This window comes from Hypanus sabinus, chromosome 23 (genome assembly GCF_030144855.1).
Source record: "Hypanus sabinus isolate sHypSab1 chromosome 23, sHypSab1.hap1, whole genome shotgun sequence".
NCBI lineage: Eukaryota > Metazoa > Chordata > Chondrichthyes > Myliobatiformes > Dasyatidae > Hypanus > Hypanus sabinus.
In genome coordinates, this window is record NC_082728.1 from 35,589,325 (window position 1) to 35,606,604 (window position 17,280).

The 17,280-nt window shown below is 40.4% G+C and overlaps 1 protein-coding gene across 8 annotated transcripts in view; it reads left to right on the top strand.

Annotated features, from left to right (window-relative positions):
* Positions 1 to 17,280, top strand: part of LOC132380127 (myosin-10) — a 171,915-nt gene that overhangs the window by 125,659 nt on the left and 28,976 nt on the right. For all 8 annotated transcript variants that reach the window (XM_059948724.1, XM_059948727.1, XM_059948728.1 and 5 more), the window contains 8 exons: positions 1,903 to 2,109; positions 2,596 to 2,733; positions 3,219 to 3,342; positions 4,946 to 5,117; positions 6,499 to 6,711; positions 13,848 to 13,992; positions 14,335 to 14,541; positions 15,450 to 15,554. In XM_059948724.1, the coding sequence (XP_059804707.1) occupies positions 1,903 to 2,109; positions 2,596 to 2,733; positions 3,219 to 3,342; positions 4,946 to 5,117; positions 6,499 to 6,711; positions 13,848 to 13,992; positions 14,335 to 14,541; positions 15,450 to 15,554 (1,311 nt within the window). The remainder of the gene's footprint in view (positions 1 to 1,902; positions 2,110 to 2,595; positions 2,734 to 3,218; positions 3,343 to 4,945; positions 5,118 to 6,498; positions 6,712 to 13,847; positions 13,993 to 14,334; positions 14,542 to 15,449; positions 15,555 to 17,280) is intronic.

A 17,280-nucleotide genomic window follows, 5' to 3' on the forward strand; every position in this document is an offset into this window, starting at 1 on the left:
AAATAATATCAATGCAAACATACAGATAATATACATCGTCAATACTAAATCTAAAAAGCGCGGGTATAATAATACTCAATAAGAAATAGCTCTATCGTTATCTAGGGGATAATGTATTGCCGCTGGAAATATAAAAGTCACTTTAGTTCCTTCAAGCTGCAGGCTGCAGCCTTTTGGAGTCGAGAGAGTTTAAAACTTGCCCATTCTTTTTATGATGTCAATCCTTCGGGAGTTGTTGGGGCTGATTTCTCCTTTGTGTTAGCTAAAGCCGTTCTTCTGTGGTAAGGCCCACCAATTCCGAGGCAAATGGAAAAGGACGTGGGCTTTCCACCGGCTTTCGCTATTATGCTGTTACAGGAGTTCTAGCGTTTCTTCTGGTGCGTCTGAAGGGGCTGTCCCCCAGACCCTCTTTTATCCCCACTCACGGGGTCTCGGATGTCAATCAGGGTGGAATGATGCCATCCCCCAACCAGCCCACGTTGCCTGAGGGCTTCCACGAAGCACAGTATTCAATACACAATTCCGTCTCCAAGAGACAATGACCTGTTCCGTGGCTTTGTATCGCTGAGGGCCAGGACATTCTCTCTCATTTCCTGGGTCTCCTGACTCAATAGCGATCTTGCGATTCTCAAAAGGGGGGGGGGGGGCGCATAGGCGTAACAAGAGTCATCAACATAAAGTTGCATGCCAAGAACTTCCAAGTTGTAATGTGACCTAAACATCTAAAATGTATTTTTTCCCCCAGAAGTAACACAAGTTAGAGGAACTAATTCCAAAAGAATAGTAAATTCTGGGAGTATTTTTGCATAGCTTGTTGAAAGTGGCAGAGTAACAATTTTGGTAGAAGCTGGGCCTTGTGGGAAGTTTATTAGAACCTGGGCTTTGAAAGTAGAGGCAAGGGTTAAAAATCCCAAAGGTGATAGAATTGTAAGAGAGTGCAGCTTAAAACTGGAGTACTTTCCAGTTCTTAGTTCATATTTTAGAGAAGTAGTTCAGACTTGCTGATGAGAGTAACCAAAAAGATCCTTGGGATTTCAGTTTTGTAGATAGACTGGAGAAACTGTTCTTGTCTTTGGACAGAGATGATTTTGAAAGGATTGAATGGATATGTACAGTAGATGGTAAGATACTAACCCCAATGGTAGAAGGTTCAAGAACTAGGGGGTGTAAGTGTGATTGCCAAATTGACAGAAATGGCATGCAATATTGCATGCTGAGTTGTTTGGGATTGGAATGCTGTCAAAGGTTGTGCTGGGGGTGTAAAAGCTGAATAGGGGTAAGTGAAATATTTGCTAGGCTGAAGTGGGACTAACTCTTGCATCGAGCCAGTATGGTCAAGTTGGGCTGCATGTCCTCTTTCTATGTTGTACCTATTGTGACTGGCGTTCTGTCTGAAGTGTGACTTGTCACCGAAAGTTTAACGATTTTTAATTCTGCTCTCAGGCTGTTTATATTTGACTTGAGTGAAAAGTCAAAGCATTGAATCCATTTGCTAATAATTTCCATGCTTTGTTCTGTATTATAAAATCTATGGGATATGTAGGAGAGATGGGGCGAGTAAAAAGAGTTAGGGTAGAAACGAAGCTTTTTTTTAGGAGGGGTGGATTTGGATCATTTAACAAAGCTTATAATCATTCTGTTTGCCATTGAGAAAATTGTGATGGGTAGATCCATAATGAACCATTGCACTAGTGAAGTTGGTGGCATGCGGAAACTTTAATACAACATAACTGTTAAGGTTTGTCTGCAGCACAATATAACTTCCGTAGTTGATTTAGTTGGGCAGAAGCTCTGATGTAGTGGTGTATTTTCATTTGAGCTGCCCATCTTGGGGTGAAGGGTTTTGTAAGTGTAATTTGTCAGTCAGTATAACTAATGACATGTGATGAATGCTTTACCTAGATAATTGAGGAAAAGAATATTCTGGCTGAGCAGTTGCAAGCAGAGACTGAGCTCTTTGCAGAAGCTGAGGAAATGCGTGCACGTCTGGCTCATAAAAAGCAAGAACTGGAAGAAATCTTGCATGACTTGGAGGCAAGAGTAGAGGAGGAAGAAGAAAGAAACCAGCAATTGCAGAATGAAAAGAAGAAAATGCAACAGCATATTCAGGTGTGTGCACTGTTGATGGCTTTAATTTTTTATTTTGAAAATTATTATAGGAGGGTCAATACAGGGCATTCTTTACAAACTAATTTTATTGTTTGGATCTGGATTTATGTCCAGGTTCGATGTGAGGTTCCTAATTGTTCATGAATTGGAAGTGCTTGTACGGGCAATTTTGTTGATCTGTCAGTTTTGAGTCCTGTTTTTAAACCATTGGGTTTCAGAATATATTTTCACTGAATCTACAAATTCCTTCAAATTTGAAGTATAAAACTATATCATGCTTAAAGTTCAGTTCTTGCTTCTATCTTCTGCCATCTCCCTAATTTGGAGAACAAATATTCTCAAAGTAGATTTTAAATAATTCTCACTTGTATTCACTTTTACAGATGTTATCTTCAACACAACTTTATTGTTGGGCTTCTAGGTCAGTTGAGGTGAAGCTGTTATGTGCACAAGGCTGAACTTATTGTTTGATAACTTTCTTACCAGGATCTAGAAGAGCAACTTGATGAAGAGGAGGGAGCTCGGCAGAAACTTCAACTTGAGAAAGTAACAGCAGAGGCTAAGATTAAGAAAGTAGAAGAAGAAATCTTGATGTTGGAAGACCAGAATACTAAATTAAACAAAGTGAGTTGCAACATAGGCAAAATACAAAGTAATTTTTAAACTAGGGGGAAAAAACCAGAAAACTTAATTGATAACAATTGCACTTTAAATGATCAGAAAAATGTTCTGTCTATTGAACTGCATTTAATTTGTATTTCATATTTCTAGTAGTTTAAATTTTTACTGTTCATTCATTTTTAACCTTGCCATAGTGAAAGATGTTTTAGTTTTTACTATGTATTGCTTAGAAGACAAATTACCAAAAATTATGATGAGGCTATTGAAATTGGTTTTGTGATGGGATTTTAGCATTTTATTAAAGGATGTTGCTTCATTCTGGTTTAGATGAATTTCCATTCTGAGCTGTATTATTAATGATTTGTGTTCCCTTAACTTTCACTAATAGTTAATAAAGTTGTTGGGAAAGTAGTTGGCTTTGGAAAGTATCAAATCGTTAAATTTGACAAATGATCAATTTAAAACTTGGCTTTTTCTTAATGTGAAAGGAGAAAAAATTGTTTGAAGACAGACTTTCCGAGTTTGCGTCACAACTAGCAGAAGAGGAGGAAAAAGCAAAGAATCTGAGTAAAGTGAAGAATAAGCAGGAGATGATGATTACAGACCTGGAAGGTAAGGGGATCTGATTGAAACAAATAAGATTATTAAGGGATTGGACACACTGGAGGCAGGAAGCATGTTCTCGCTGATAGGTGAGTCCAGAACTAGAGGCCACAGATTAAGAATAAAGGGTAGGCCATTTAGAACAGAGATGAGGAAAAACTTTTTCACCCAGAGAGTGGTGGATATGTGGAATGCTCTGCCTCAGAAGGCAGTGGAGGCCAAGTCTCTGGATGCAGTCAAGAGAGAGTTAGATAGAGCTCTTATAGATAGCAGAGTCAAGGGATATGGGGAGAGGGCAGGAACGGGGTACTGATTGTGTATGATCAGCCATGATCACAGTGAATGGCGGTGCTGGCTAGAAGAGCTGAATGGCCTACTCCTGCACCAACTGTCTATTGTAAGGCAGCAGTGGTCCCATGTCATTCCTGACCTGCTTCTGATTTACTCAGTTTACCGAGGAATGAAATTCAGTTGTAGCTGTGGTGCACATGATACAGCCAGAAGTGGATGCTTCTGATGTGATTAAAATGAAAACTTTTGAATCTGATAAATCAAAGCACAGTTGAAATAGAAGTATTAACAAATTTCAGATGTTACCCATCGGGTCCCAAAGAGGAAACGGTTAATTTGTATGTTACTGAATTAACAATCTTGAGACACAAGCTAATGATTTGGGGCCATGAGTTCAAAACCTTGCAAAGCAGGCTGCGAATTTCAGTTAATTGTAAAATAAAACTGGTTATACAAAATAAAACCAGTAATTTTGGTAATAAAAATCATTCAATAATCATGTGGACCCATGGGTTTCACCCATCCTATGCAGGTGTAGACTGCGATAATGTTATTGCCCCTTAAATTCACTGCGTAAGCCAGTGCCTCACTTAGGAGTAGCTGAAGAAGACAACCCACAGTAGTTTCTTCAGTGCATGCTGGAGATGGGTATATCCTAGGGAAACGGTCATCCCTTCAAAACAGGTTATGAATGGGATGGTTAAAATGCTTCTGGATCCTATAACTTGGCTTGTACCCACCTTTTTTTAAAATGATTGTAAAAATTGTAACAAAGCATAGTTTTCTTGAATTTTTTCTTGCTCAGTTGTTACACTGGAATGTGGGTTGTCACTCTTGCATTCATTGGAACAATCCCAAAAAGTTTTCTGAAACTTCTGCCGTAGCATTCCCTACTGTTTGGTCTCGAGGCATGTTTCATGAGGAGACAGTATTTTTTGCTTTGAGCAGCTGCCTATCTCTTTGTAAATATGACCATTTTTTTCTTACAAAAAATACTTGTTCTGCAAATGCTAGTTGCTTGCAGCAACTTCCAAAGAAAAGCTAGATAGTTAACAGTAAAAATCTAGTAATTTAATTGAAATCTGCTCTGTCCACCTTGGCTGCACCAATACAGGCAGACTAAATGTCCTGTTATTTCCTGTACGTTGGAGTATTGTGGCTTCAGAAAAGCATAAATTATGAATGATTTAGTTCGTGATATGTGGTTGATGGCAGTGGGTCAAGATTCTTTCTTTGAATTCTGACAGACAGAGCCTTCATAATGGGGGAGAAGAAAATATTTATGAATATTCTTCAATAATGCTCTAATTATTCTGTGTAGAACGTTTGAAGAAAGAAGAGAAAACCAGGCAAGAACTGGAAAAATCAAAGAGGAAACTGGATGGTGAAACTACTGACTTACAAGATCAGATTGCTGAGTTGCAGCAGCAGATTGAGGAGTTGAAGATACAATTGGCAAAGAAAGAAGAGGAGTTGCAGGCTGCCCTGGCCAGGTCAGACACATTAAAAACTCGGTTCTCACTGTGGTGTAGATGCAGTGGCATTTGTACTTGCTGCCTGTTTCGCTGCTGGCATTTTGGGCAACACCATTTCCGACTGTGTTCAGGGTTTTATTCACCATGTCAGTAGCTTCCTCTTGGTTTTCACTGTCAGTGATGCAAATCCCAGATGGAGACTCAGGAATACCATCGCCCACAGATGTAGATGGTATCTTCATTGTTGTTTCCGTAACTATTTTATTCTACCAGTCAAGGTTGTTAACCCTGAACTGAATCACTGGGAGGGCTGGTGAACTGCTCTTAGTCTGTCCTCTACCCTTTTGACCTGTTTGACATGGATAACCCTACCAAGAGCCAAAGGATAAAGCCCTGACTCGAACCACATTAGCTCTTTGGGGGTTCATTGAAGCATGCAGGCCTTAAAACTATGTCAAGTTTACACTCTTGGAGGAGTGATGTTTATGGACCATTATTATTTACCCTTGAAATGGTGATAGCGAATTGCCATCTTGATCTGGTATAGTTGACATAAAGACATCGTAGTACTGCATCATAGATCTGGGAGTTGCTGTTGAAGTACCTGTACTATATCTTGTAAATGTGCCCAAGTACTAAGTGGCATCTTCATTGTATTAGTTAGAATGTTAATCAATAGGCCTCTTCGGATTAGACACTGAACAGCTTTTCTTGGAACTGCTGACATTAGCTTAGAGAAGCTACCACTATCCTGTTAGTTGAATCAGGTTTGAGTCTTGGGGTCATAATCTGGTTCTAGCAGCTTAAATCTTTGTCTTCAGGAATGATTGTAATCTGTGTAAAATTGGTTTAAATGGTGTCTTGATCCAAATTTTCCAGCATCCCAGGGGAAATATTGAAGAGTATTTCTACTCCATTTGAAGTGCAGAATTAGGGTGATAATTAAAACCTAAAGCTAGCCGATATGGAAGGTCTTTATAGGCAAAGTGTGGTGCTTGAAGCTCTCCACAAATGGGAGATACCAAATTAATTTGTAATTTTAATCCAAGGCTGAGATTTCTTTTAGATCAAAAGTATTGCTGAACATTAGAACAAAGCAAGTATACGGCTACAGATCAGAAATTGTCCATGTGTCAATGGTTGAAGGGGCTAACCTGCCTGCTCACAGTTGGGCATCCTGTGTTGCTGTGACTGTTATTAAATATTTAGTTTGCACATGGATTCAATCTGCATGAGGAAAGTGGCCTGTTGAACTCTGCAAACAATGTCTGAATTTGAATGATGGTTATAGTGTGGACTTGAATTCTTCTCAGTTTGAATCTTTGGAAAATGTATTAATTGGTGGAAGCACAGTGAATGCTGTGATGGATATTGTCTTCAATCTATGGTTTTCTTTCAGAGGTGATGAGGAAACTGTTCAGAAAAATAATGCTCTCAAACTAATCCGGGAGCTGCAGGTACAGATTTCTGAGCTGCAGGAAGACCTGGAATCAGAGAAAGGTGCCCGCAACAAGGCGGATAAGCAGAAGAGAGACTTAAGTGAGGAGCTAGAAGCTTTGAAGACTGAACTGGAGGATACTTTGGACACCACAGCAGCTCAACAAGAACTGAGGTAATTGAAAACCGTAATTCAGTCATTTTTTAAAAATGAAATATCAATTAATCTGTCTACAACACAAGAAAAGTTTACATTTCAGGTAGCTGAACAGCTTTAGTGTAATCAAAGCAAAATTATTGACTGAGTTTGGATCATAAGACCATAAGATATAGGAGAATTAAACCATCTACCCCGCTGAGTCTGCTCCGCCATTCAATCACGGCTGAATGTTTTTCTCTATCTCCTCCTCAACCCCAGTTCTGGCCTTCTCCCTGTAACCTTTGATGCCATGTCCAATCAAGACCCTATCAATCTCTGCTATAAATACACCCAAGGACCTGGCCTCCTCAGCTGCATGTGGCAACAAATTCCTCAAGTTCACCACCCTTTGGATAAAGAAATTTCTCCACGTCTATTTTGAAAGGGCGCCCCTTTCATCATAACACCTCAAGATTTCGGCTAAGTAGCAGATGAGATTTTTTAAAATTGTAGGAAAAGTGTAGTCCCTTAACAGTTATAAATTTCAAAAGACAGCATATTTATGTGCATAAAGCAACATCAATCATAGGTACTTAAAATCATTTTGTACTTTTTTGGGTAGTATTGAGAGCCAGTTTCTTGCTGTTCTCGTCATTCGTCATGAGGATAATGGCATTTAGTAGGCATTCACATGGCACTGATGCCAAAAGCTGGGCAGTCTCACTGCTCCTGTCTTGTCTAGGGCACGAGAGGGCTGCCCAATATTTGGTCCAGCGAGCAGCTATCATCAACCTCCACTCACTGATGGGACCTCTGGACCTTGCTCTATATCCACAGTTTTGGCAATATCCCCATCTTTTTCACAGCAAGGAAGGTGACTTGGCCCACAAAGTCTCTGGTTCTCGGAGAAACCCCACCAACCCGTTCTATAAGACCATAAGATAAAGGAGCAGAAGTAGGCCATTCAGCTCATCGAGTCTGCTCTGCCATTCAATCATGGGCTGTCAAATTCTTCCAGTCATCCCGACTCCCCTGCTTTCACCTCATACCCTTTGATGCCCTGGCTAATCAAGACCCTATCTATCTCTGCTTTAAATACACCCAATGACTTGGCCTCCACAGCCGCTCGTAGCAACAAATTCCACAGCTATATCACCCTCTGATTAAAGTAATTTCTCTGCATTTCAGTTCTTAAAGGGCATTCTTCAATCCTGAAGTCATGCCCTCTTGTCCTAGAATCCCCAACCATGGGAAATAGCTTTGAAGTATCTAATCTGTTCAGGCTTTTTAATATTCGGGATGTTTCTATGAGATTCCCTGTCATTCTCCTGAACTCCAGGGAATAGAGCCCAAGAGCTGCCAGATGTTCCTCATACGATAACCCTTTCATTCCTGGAGTCATTCTCTTGAATCTTTTCTGAACCCTCTCCAATGTCACTATATCCTTTCTAAAATAAGGAGCCCAAAACTGCACACAATGCTCCAAATGTGATCTCCCAAGTGCCTTACAGAGCCTCAACATCACATCCCTGCTCTTATATTCCATACCTCCAGAAATGAATGCCAATATTGCATTTGCCACCTTCACAACCGACTCAACCTGGAGGTTCACCTTTCGGGTATCTTGCACCAGGACTCCCAAGTCTCTTTGCATCTCTGCATTTTGAATCCTCTCCCCATCTAAATAGTAGTCAGCCTGTTCTTCCACCAAAGTGCATGACCATATACTTCCCAACATTGTATTTTATTTGCCACTTCTTAGCCCATTCCCCTAAACTATCTAAGTCTGTCTGCAGGGTCTCTGTTTCCTCAATTCTACCCGCTCCTCCACCTGTCTTTGTATCATCGGCAATCGGCAAATTTAGCCACAAATCCATTAATAACGTAGTCCAAATCATTGACATGCATCGTGAAAAGCAGCTGTCCCAACACCGACTCCTGTGGAACTCCACTGGTAACCGGCAGCCAGCCCGAATAGGATCCCTTTATTCCCACTCTGTTTTCTGCCGATCAGCCAATGCTCCACCCATCTAGTAACTTCCCTACAATTCCATATGCTTTATCTTGCTAAGCAGCCTCATGTGCGGCACCTTGTCAAAGGCCTTCTGAAAATCTAAGTACACCACGTCTACTGCATCTCCTTTGTCTACCCTGCTTGTAATTTCCTCAAAGAATTGCAGTACGTTTGTCAGGCCATTTTTCCTTTCAGGAAACCAAGCTGGCTTTAGTCTATCTTGTCATGTGCCTCTGGTACTCCGTAATCTCATCTCTAACAGTCAATTCCAACAACTTCCTGACCACTGATGTCAGGCTAACAGGTCTATAGTTTCCTTTCTGCTGCCTTCCACCTTTCTTAAGTAGCGGAGTAACATTTGCAATTTTTCGGCCATCCAATACGATGCTAGAATCTATTGATTCTTGAAAGATCATTGTTAATAACTCTGCAATCTCTCCAGCTACTTCCTTCAGGACGCGAGGGTGCATTCCATCAGTTCCAGGAGATTTATCCACCATCAGACCATTAAACTTCCTGAGCACCTTCTCAGTCGTAATTTTCACTGCACTTCACTGACTCTTGAGCATCTGGTATACTGGAGATTTCTTCCACTGTGAAGACTGATGCAAAATATGCTTTCAGTTCCTCTGCCATCTCTGCATCTCTCATTACAATATCTTCAGCATCATTTTGTATTGGTCCTATATCTACCCTAGACTCTTTCACCCTTTTGTATATTTAAAAAAAGCTTTTTGTATCATCTTTGATATTAGTCACTAGCTTCCTCTCATAATTCATCTTTTCCTTTCAAATGACCACCTTAGTTTCCTCTTGCAAGTTTTTAAAAGCTCCCCAATCCTCTGTCTTCCCACTAGCTCTGGCTTCCTTGTATGTCCTCTCTTTTGCTTTTACGTTTGCTCTGACTTCACTTGTCAGCCATGGTAGTGTCCTTCTTCCCTTTGAAAATTTCTTCTCATTTGAAATATAACTGTCTTGCACTTCCCTCATTTTTCACAGAAACGCCAGCAATTGCTGCTCTTCTATCTTTCCTGCAAATGTCCCTTTCCAGTCAACTTCAGCCAGTTCCCCCCTATGCCATTGTAGTTTCCTTTATTCCACTGAAATACCGTCACATCCGATTTTAATTTTGTATCTTATTTTTTGTACTTTTTGTATTAAGTATGCAGATGATACTAAGATTGTTGATGTTGTGGATAATGAAGTAGGTTTTCAAAGCTTGCAGAGAGATTTAGGCCAGTTAGAGGACTGGGCTGAAAGATGGCGGATGGAGTTTAATGCTGATAAGTGTGAGGTGCTATATTTTGGTAGGACTAATCAAAATAGGACATGCATGGTAAATGGTAGGGCACTGAGGAATGCAGTAGAACAGAGTGATCTAGGAATAATGGTGCATAGTTCCCTGAACGTGGAATCTCATATGGATACGGTGGTGAAGAAAGCTTTTGGTATGCTGGCCTTTATAAATCTGAGTATAGGAGTTGGAGTGTAATGTTGAAATTGTACAAGGCATTGGTGAGGCCAAATTTGGAGTATTGTGCACAGTTCTGGTCACAGAATTACAGGCAAGATGTCAGCAAAATAGAGAGTACAGAGGAGATTTACTAGAATGTTACCTGGGTTTCAGTACCTAAGTTATAGAGAAAGGTTGAACAAGTTAGGTCTTCATTCTTTGGAGCGTAGAAGGTTGAGGGGGGACTTAATAGAGGCATTTAAAATTGAGGGGGATAGATAGAGTTGACGTGAATAGGCTTTTTCCATTGAGAGTAGGATTGATTCAAACAAGAGGACATGAGTTGAGAGTTTAGGGGTGACACAAGGGGGAACTTCTTTACTCAGAGTGGTAGCTGTGTGGAACAAGCTTCCAGTAGAAGTGGTAGTCAGATTCAATATTGTCATTTTAAAAAATAAATAAATAAAATTTTTAGGTATATGGACAGGAAAGGAATGGAGGGTTATAGGCTGAGTGCAGGTAGGTGGGACTAGGTGAGAGTAAGCATTTGGCACGGACTAGAAGGGCCAAGATGGCTTGTTTCTGTGCTGTAATTGTTGTATGGTTTTATGGTTATATGATTATCTCCATAAATATGACCAGTTATACATTACATTTCAGACTTTTTTAAAAATCTTGCTTTGTTGATGCAATTGACACTATTTTTCATTGACATATTTCCTGTTCTCGAAGATTAGGACTTGCATGGAAGTTCTGAGTGTCGATGTTCTTCTGGTCTCATTGAAATTGCCTGTTTATTACTGGTTATTAGGAGCAGCATGGTAGTTCAGCGGTTAATGTAACAATATTACTGCAACAGTGGCCGGGATTCAATTTCCGCTGCTGCCTGTAGGTTCTCTCTGTGACCACGGGTGGGGGGGGGGGGTTTCGTGCGAGAGCTCTGGTTCCCTCCACATTCGAAAGACGTGGGTTACTTGGTCAGGCTCATTGGGCCAGCAGGGCCTGTTACTGTACTGTTTCACTAAATTTAAAATTAAGGTAAAGCTTCATGATATAACTGAGGCTTGTCCAAGCCAAGTCTGATCTCCTCATGCCCATTCCTCTTCAAACCTGGATCCTTCCTGTGCAATGTGCTGTTCTCTTGATAATGTCTTAAGACATGAGAGCAGAATTAGTCCATTTGGCCCATCAAGTCTGCTCCACCATTCCATCATGGCTTATTTATTATCCCTATCAGCCCTCACATTGAATATACCCAATGACTTGGCTTCCATAGCAGTCTACCACAATGAATTCCACGGATTCACCACTAAAGAAATTCCTCCTCATCTCTGTTCTAAAGGGATGTCCTTCTATTCTCAGGCTGTGCCCTCTGGTCCTAGACTTCCCCCACCATAAGAACATCAGAAATAGGAGCAGAAGTAGACCATCAGGCCCATCCAGCCTGCTCCGCCATTCAAAAAAATCATGGTTGATCTGGCCATGGACTCGTCTCCACCTTGCCTGCCTTTTCCCCATAACCCTTAATTCCCCTACTTTGCAGAACTCTATCTGACCTTGTCATAAATATAATTACTGAGGTAGCCTCCACTGCTTCATGGGGCAGAGAATTCCACAGGTTCACCCCTCCAGGGAAAAGCAGCTCCTCCTCATCTCCATCCCAGATCTACTCCCTCGAATCTTGAGGCTATGTCCCCTAGTTCTAGTCTCACCTACCAGGGAAAACAAATTTCCTGCTTCTATCTTATCTATCCCTTTCATAACTTGATATGTTTCTATAAGATCTCCTTTGATTCGTCTGAATTCTAGTGAGTACAGTCCCAGGTGACTCGATCTCTCCTCATAAATTAACACCATCTCTGGAATCAACCTGTCTTCAAAGCCAGTATATCCTTCCTCAAGTAAGGAGACCAGAACTGCACTGAATACTCCAGGTGTGGCCTTACCAGTACCCTGTACAGTTGCAGCATAACCTCCCTGCTCTTAAATTCAATCCCTCTAGCAATGAAGACCAACATTCCATTTGCCTTCTTGATAGCCTGCTGCACCTGCAAACCATTGTTTTATGATTCGTACACAAGCACTCCGTTTCTCTGCGCACCAATAGGTTGCTTTTCTTTATTATTTAAATAATAACCTGCTCTTTCAGTTTTCTTTCCAAAGTGGATGATCTCGCATTTACCAACATTGTACTCCATCTGCCAGACCCTTACCCACTCACTTAACCTATCTATATCCCTCTGCAGACTCTCCGTATCTTCAGTACAATTTGGTTTCCCACTCAATTTAGTATCCTCAGCAAAAGTTGATACAGGACACTCGGTCCTCTCTTCCAGAACGTTAATGTGTATTGTGAACAGCTGCAGGCCCAGCACCAACCCCTGTGGCACACCTCTCACCACTGATTGCCAATCAGAGTAACACCTATTTATCCCAATTCCCTGCTTACTATTAGTCGACCAATCCTCTATCCATGCTAATACGTCACCCCCAACTCTATGCATCGTTACCTTATGGAAAAAGTCTTTCATGCGATGCCTTCTGGAAACCCAAGTAAATAGCATCCATCATCCACTGCACTTGTCGTATCTTCAAAGGACTCTAGGAACTTCATCAAACAGGACCTGCCTTTGCTGAATACATGCTGCATCTGCCTGATGGATCCATTTCTTTTCAGATGCCTCACTAATGATAGTTCAACATCTGCAGCTAAGATCCACAGGTACTGGCTCTCTGCTACATCCTATTTTTGAACAGTGGGGTGACATTCGCTGTCTTCCAGTGCGCTGGAACCTGCCCAGAGTCCAAGGAGCTTTGGTAAATTGTCACCAAAGCCTCCTCTTTAACTTCTGCCATTTCTTTCAGTACCCTGGAATGCATTCCATCATGACCAGGGGACTTGTCTATCTTCAGGCCCACAAATTTACTCAGCACTACCTTATATGATATCTTTTGTATCAAGGTCCTCACTTCCCATCGCATCCATGTCATCTCTCTTTAGCCTATTAAACGTGTTCTCCACCATGAAGACTGACACAAAACAGTCATTCAAAGCGGCAGTCATTTCCTCATTACCCAATATCAATCCCCCTATCCTCCAAGGAACCTACATTCACTTTAGCCATGCTTTTCTGCTTTATATAATAAAATCTTTTACTGTCCATTTTTATATTGTGTGCTAGTTTATATTCATCATCTAGTTTCCCTTTATTGCTCGCTTAATGGTTCTTTATTGCTCTTTAAAGTTTTCCCAGTCTTCCAGTTTCCCACTATTGGCAACTTTGTATGCACGAGCTTTTAGTTTGATGCCTTCTTTGCTTTGCTTTGTTATCCAAAGCTGGCTCTCCACCACCCTCGCTGTCCTTTTAACTGGAATATACTTTTGTTAAGCATCGTGAAAAATCTCTTTGAAAGTCTTCCTCTGTTCAACTGTCCCAGCATATAGCCTGTGTTCCCAGTCTACACTGGCACAATCCTTCCTCCATCCCATTGTAGTCTCCATTGTTTAGGCATAATATGCTGGTTTTCGATCGAACTATTGCACCCTCCATTATAGGAAGCATCCATTCTATCTGAGACTTCCAGTATTTGATAGGTTTCAATGAGATCCACCCCTCTCATTTTACTAAACATGAGCTTCTAAACCAGTCCAATGTTTTCTTTTAATAAAAATTCTGACATGCCTCTCACTTGAACTAATGACAGATCCAAACGTGAGCAGGAGGTGGCTGAACTGAAGAAAGCCATTGAAGAAGAGAGCAAGGCCCACGAGGTTCAAATTCAGGATATCCGCCAAAGGCACGGCACTGCCCTGGAGGAACTCTCAGAACAACTTGAACAAGCCAAGAGAGTCAGTACTGCAGAACTTAGTGTACTTTGAAATGTGTTCACAGAATTTAACACTGGGACCAGGGGCTTGGCTCAATAGCGCATGCAAAAAGCATTTGGTAGATGTTACATTTACAATACTTAATTCAGTTTCAGTTGCAATCTTGGGGCTTGTCATAAATGTTGGCCTTAGATGATGTATATGACTGTAGCTTTATGTGGTTTTATGAGATAATTATTGCATGAATAAAATTCTCCTTAGTAGAAAGGTTTAATTGTTCAAGGCTCATTAAAAGTGAACTCCTAAACTTTGGCTACAAGTGAGATCTTGCATAAGTAACTTGTAAATTTTCTTCATAAACAGCACAAAGCCAACTTGGAGAAGAGCAAACAGAGCTTGGAAAATGATAACAAGGAGTTGGCTGGTGAAGTTAAGAGTTTGCAACAAGCAAAGGCTGAATCTGAACACAGAAGAAAAAAGTTTGAATCTCAAGCACAGGAGTTGCAAGTTAAATTTGCAGAAAGTGAAAAGACAAAGTCTGAACTTTCTGATAAGGCATACAAACTTCAGGTAATGACACAGTGATCTAAAATGTATCGCAAATGAACCATAATAAATGGTTCATTTTCTGTGCTTTGAAGTTTGTTGGTTTGTTTGACCTATGACCTCTTGTGTCAATGGTGTATGTTGAATAAAACAAGTACTTTGCTGGCCTTTATAAACTCTAGGAGGACAGTAATTATAGATGTTTCCTTTTTAGCCAATCTGCATCAATCGGCATGTACTTTATTTTGATATTGTATATAATTTTTTGCATCCCTAGTGAATGCTCATATGGCAGATAGCAGAAACAAAGTTCCTTTTTTTTGTTCTGACTGCTAAATGGACCAAGCTTTGCTGAGCAGGAAATTTGTATATGGCCTCGAATGTGGCCGCATTTAATTTTTTGTAATGTATGCTATGAACGTTCAGAATAAAAACTGGAAAAAACCATACTTTTTTTATTAATTGAAGGATATAGTGATATACAATATAGTGAAGTCTTTTGCATTTCATAAACTTTTTCTTTCTTCGTCCGATTCCAACTACGTGGCAACAAAGGCTATGTGCACAGGAGAATTTCAATTACTGTACGGCCACACACCCGCACAGAGGGAACAGTGGATGTAAGCCATTAGCAAAGAGCAATACTCTAGAGAGGCTACCTTGGTTTTGCTAGGAGTGAATCTGTTGTGTACTCATGTTAAATTGATGACAGATTCAGTTAACTACTTAGAACTCTAACAAAAACTTCAGGAAGTATTTTTTTTTAATAACTTGAACTTTTAAAAAATATTTCATCCTATTATCTGAAGGCTGTAATGCACAAGGTCCATATTAAGGCACTGGAAGTCCTGTACTTGTTGCCAAGTATTCTATAAAACAAGGTTTCTTTTTCAAAGATGTAAACATTGTCTATTAATCTTCCCCTTTACTAGAATGAATTGGAAAACGTATCAGGACTTCTTGAGGAGGCTGAGAAAAAAGCAATTAAACTGACCAAGGATACTGCCAATTTGGAATCAGCACTCCAGGATGCACAGGTGCGTGAATTGACACTTAAATTTTTAAAGTGCAGTTTTCTAGTTGGTTGGAAAGGAAGTGGATCACTTCAGATAATTTATGAATAATAACACAGAAATGTATGATTATAAGTAGTAATCTTGCATTATTTCCCTTTAAAATCAGCTTTTTCATGATGAACTGATCCATTTGTTGAGAAGATTATGCACATGTTTCGATGATCTTTGGATGCCACCTTAAATGCACCACATAACTGAAACCTTATTCTTGCATCAGGGAAGCCAGTTGTCTGTTGCCTGTTCCTATTTGATTTCCTATCCTGATCAAAATAAAATATCCAAATGCAAATTGTACCATAAAGTGTGCCAACAGAAGCTACTGATGCTGACAATCTCATTAAAACTGGAAGTGCTGAAATAGGTCATGTCTAAGAAGAAAGAAAAGGCATTAATGTTTCAGATGATGTCCTCATCAGAACTAGACCATAAGATATGGGAGCAGAATTGGGCCATTTGGCCCATTGAGTCTGCTTTGCCATTTAATCATGGCTGATCCAATTTTACCCTTGGCCTCAATTTCCTGCCTTCTCCCTGTGTTCTTTCATACCCTGACCAATCAAGAATCTTATCAACCTCTGCCTTAAGTATACATAGACTTGGTCTCCACAACTGCCTGTGGCAACAAATTCCATAGATTCACCACCCTCTATATAAATAAATTCCTCCTCTCCATTCTAAAAGGATGCCCCTCTATTCTGAGGCTGTGTACATAACCAAGATGCAATCTTGGGGTGACTACCCCCCTGTAGCTCCAGTCCATCACCACCTCATTCTCCCAGTTGACTTGAAGCCCATCGGGCTGCAGCTCCAGCTGCTTAATATGTCCTTTCAGGAGTTGTAGCTTGGTGCAGATGTGTTTATCTGGGAGATTGGAGGTCTCTGAGACTTACCACGTCCCCCACACAGTACAAAACAATGCCATTCTCACTAAACTATTATGCCCTAAGAGATGAGGAATGAACAAATTATAGCAGAAGGAGTAACTTAGAAGATATTTTACCTTGTCCAAGTCTAATGAGCCAAAGCCACTCTAAACATTGGCACCCTCAAGGGAATATCCACTCTGTTTGAACCTTTTTATTGACCCTTCCTAATGGTCTCTCTTGCTGATTGGTTGCTCTTCAACTCGGAGAAACTGCTGCAAAGCTCTGCCTTTAAAATCTTGATCACCGTCCCAATTTTGGGGTGGGGGGGGGAGAAAAGGTCTTTTTGCACACTTCCTGATGCCAATTGTCCAACTCAGAAAACTGCTGTGCTTATTATAAGCTCTGCTTATTAAATCTTGAACGCAGACCTTACTGAAAGAATTGATGGCTTAAGAATGATTGTTTGCAGAAATACGCAATTATATAAAATTATACATTTATAGTATAGGAGACAGTTAACATTTGGAGTAAATGGCCTTCAAATTTGATATGTCATCAATGGGAAACATTAACAGTTTTCTGAGCATCTTCCGCAATTTGTTTTTACTGCAGCTATTGGCTTGTGCTTGTACTCTGGATACAGTTAAGGTTTGCACTGAGTAATTGTATGTTAACCAACAGAGGGCTAAGGATGAGATGGAATGAACCAGATTCATTTGCACTGGTTGATTTCTATTGAGAGTCTAATCTATCTTAAAAGTAGGTTTTTAAAAGTGACTGTCAAAGAGATAGCGGAAAGAATTCTTAATTTGGCTAAGCTT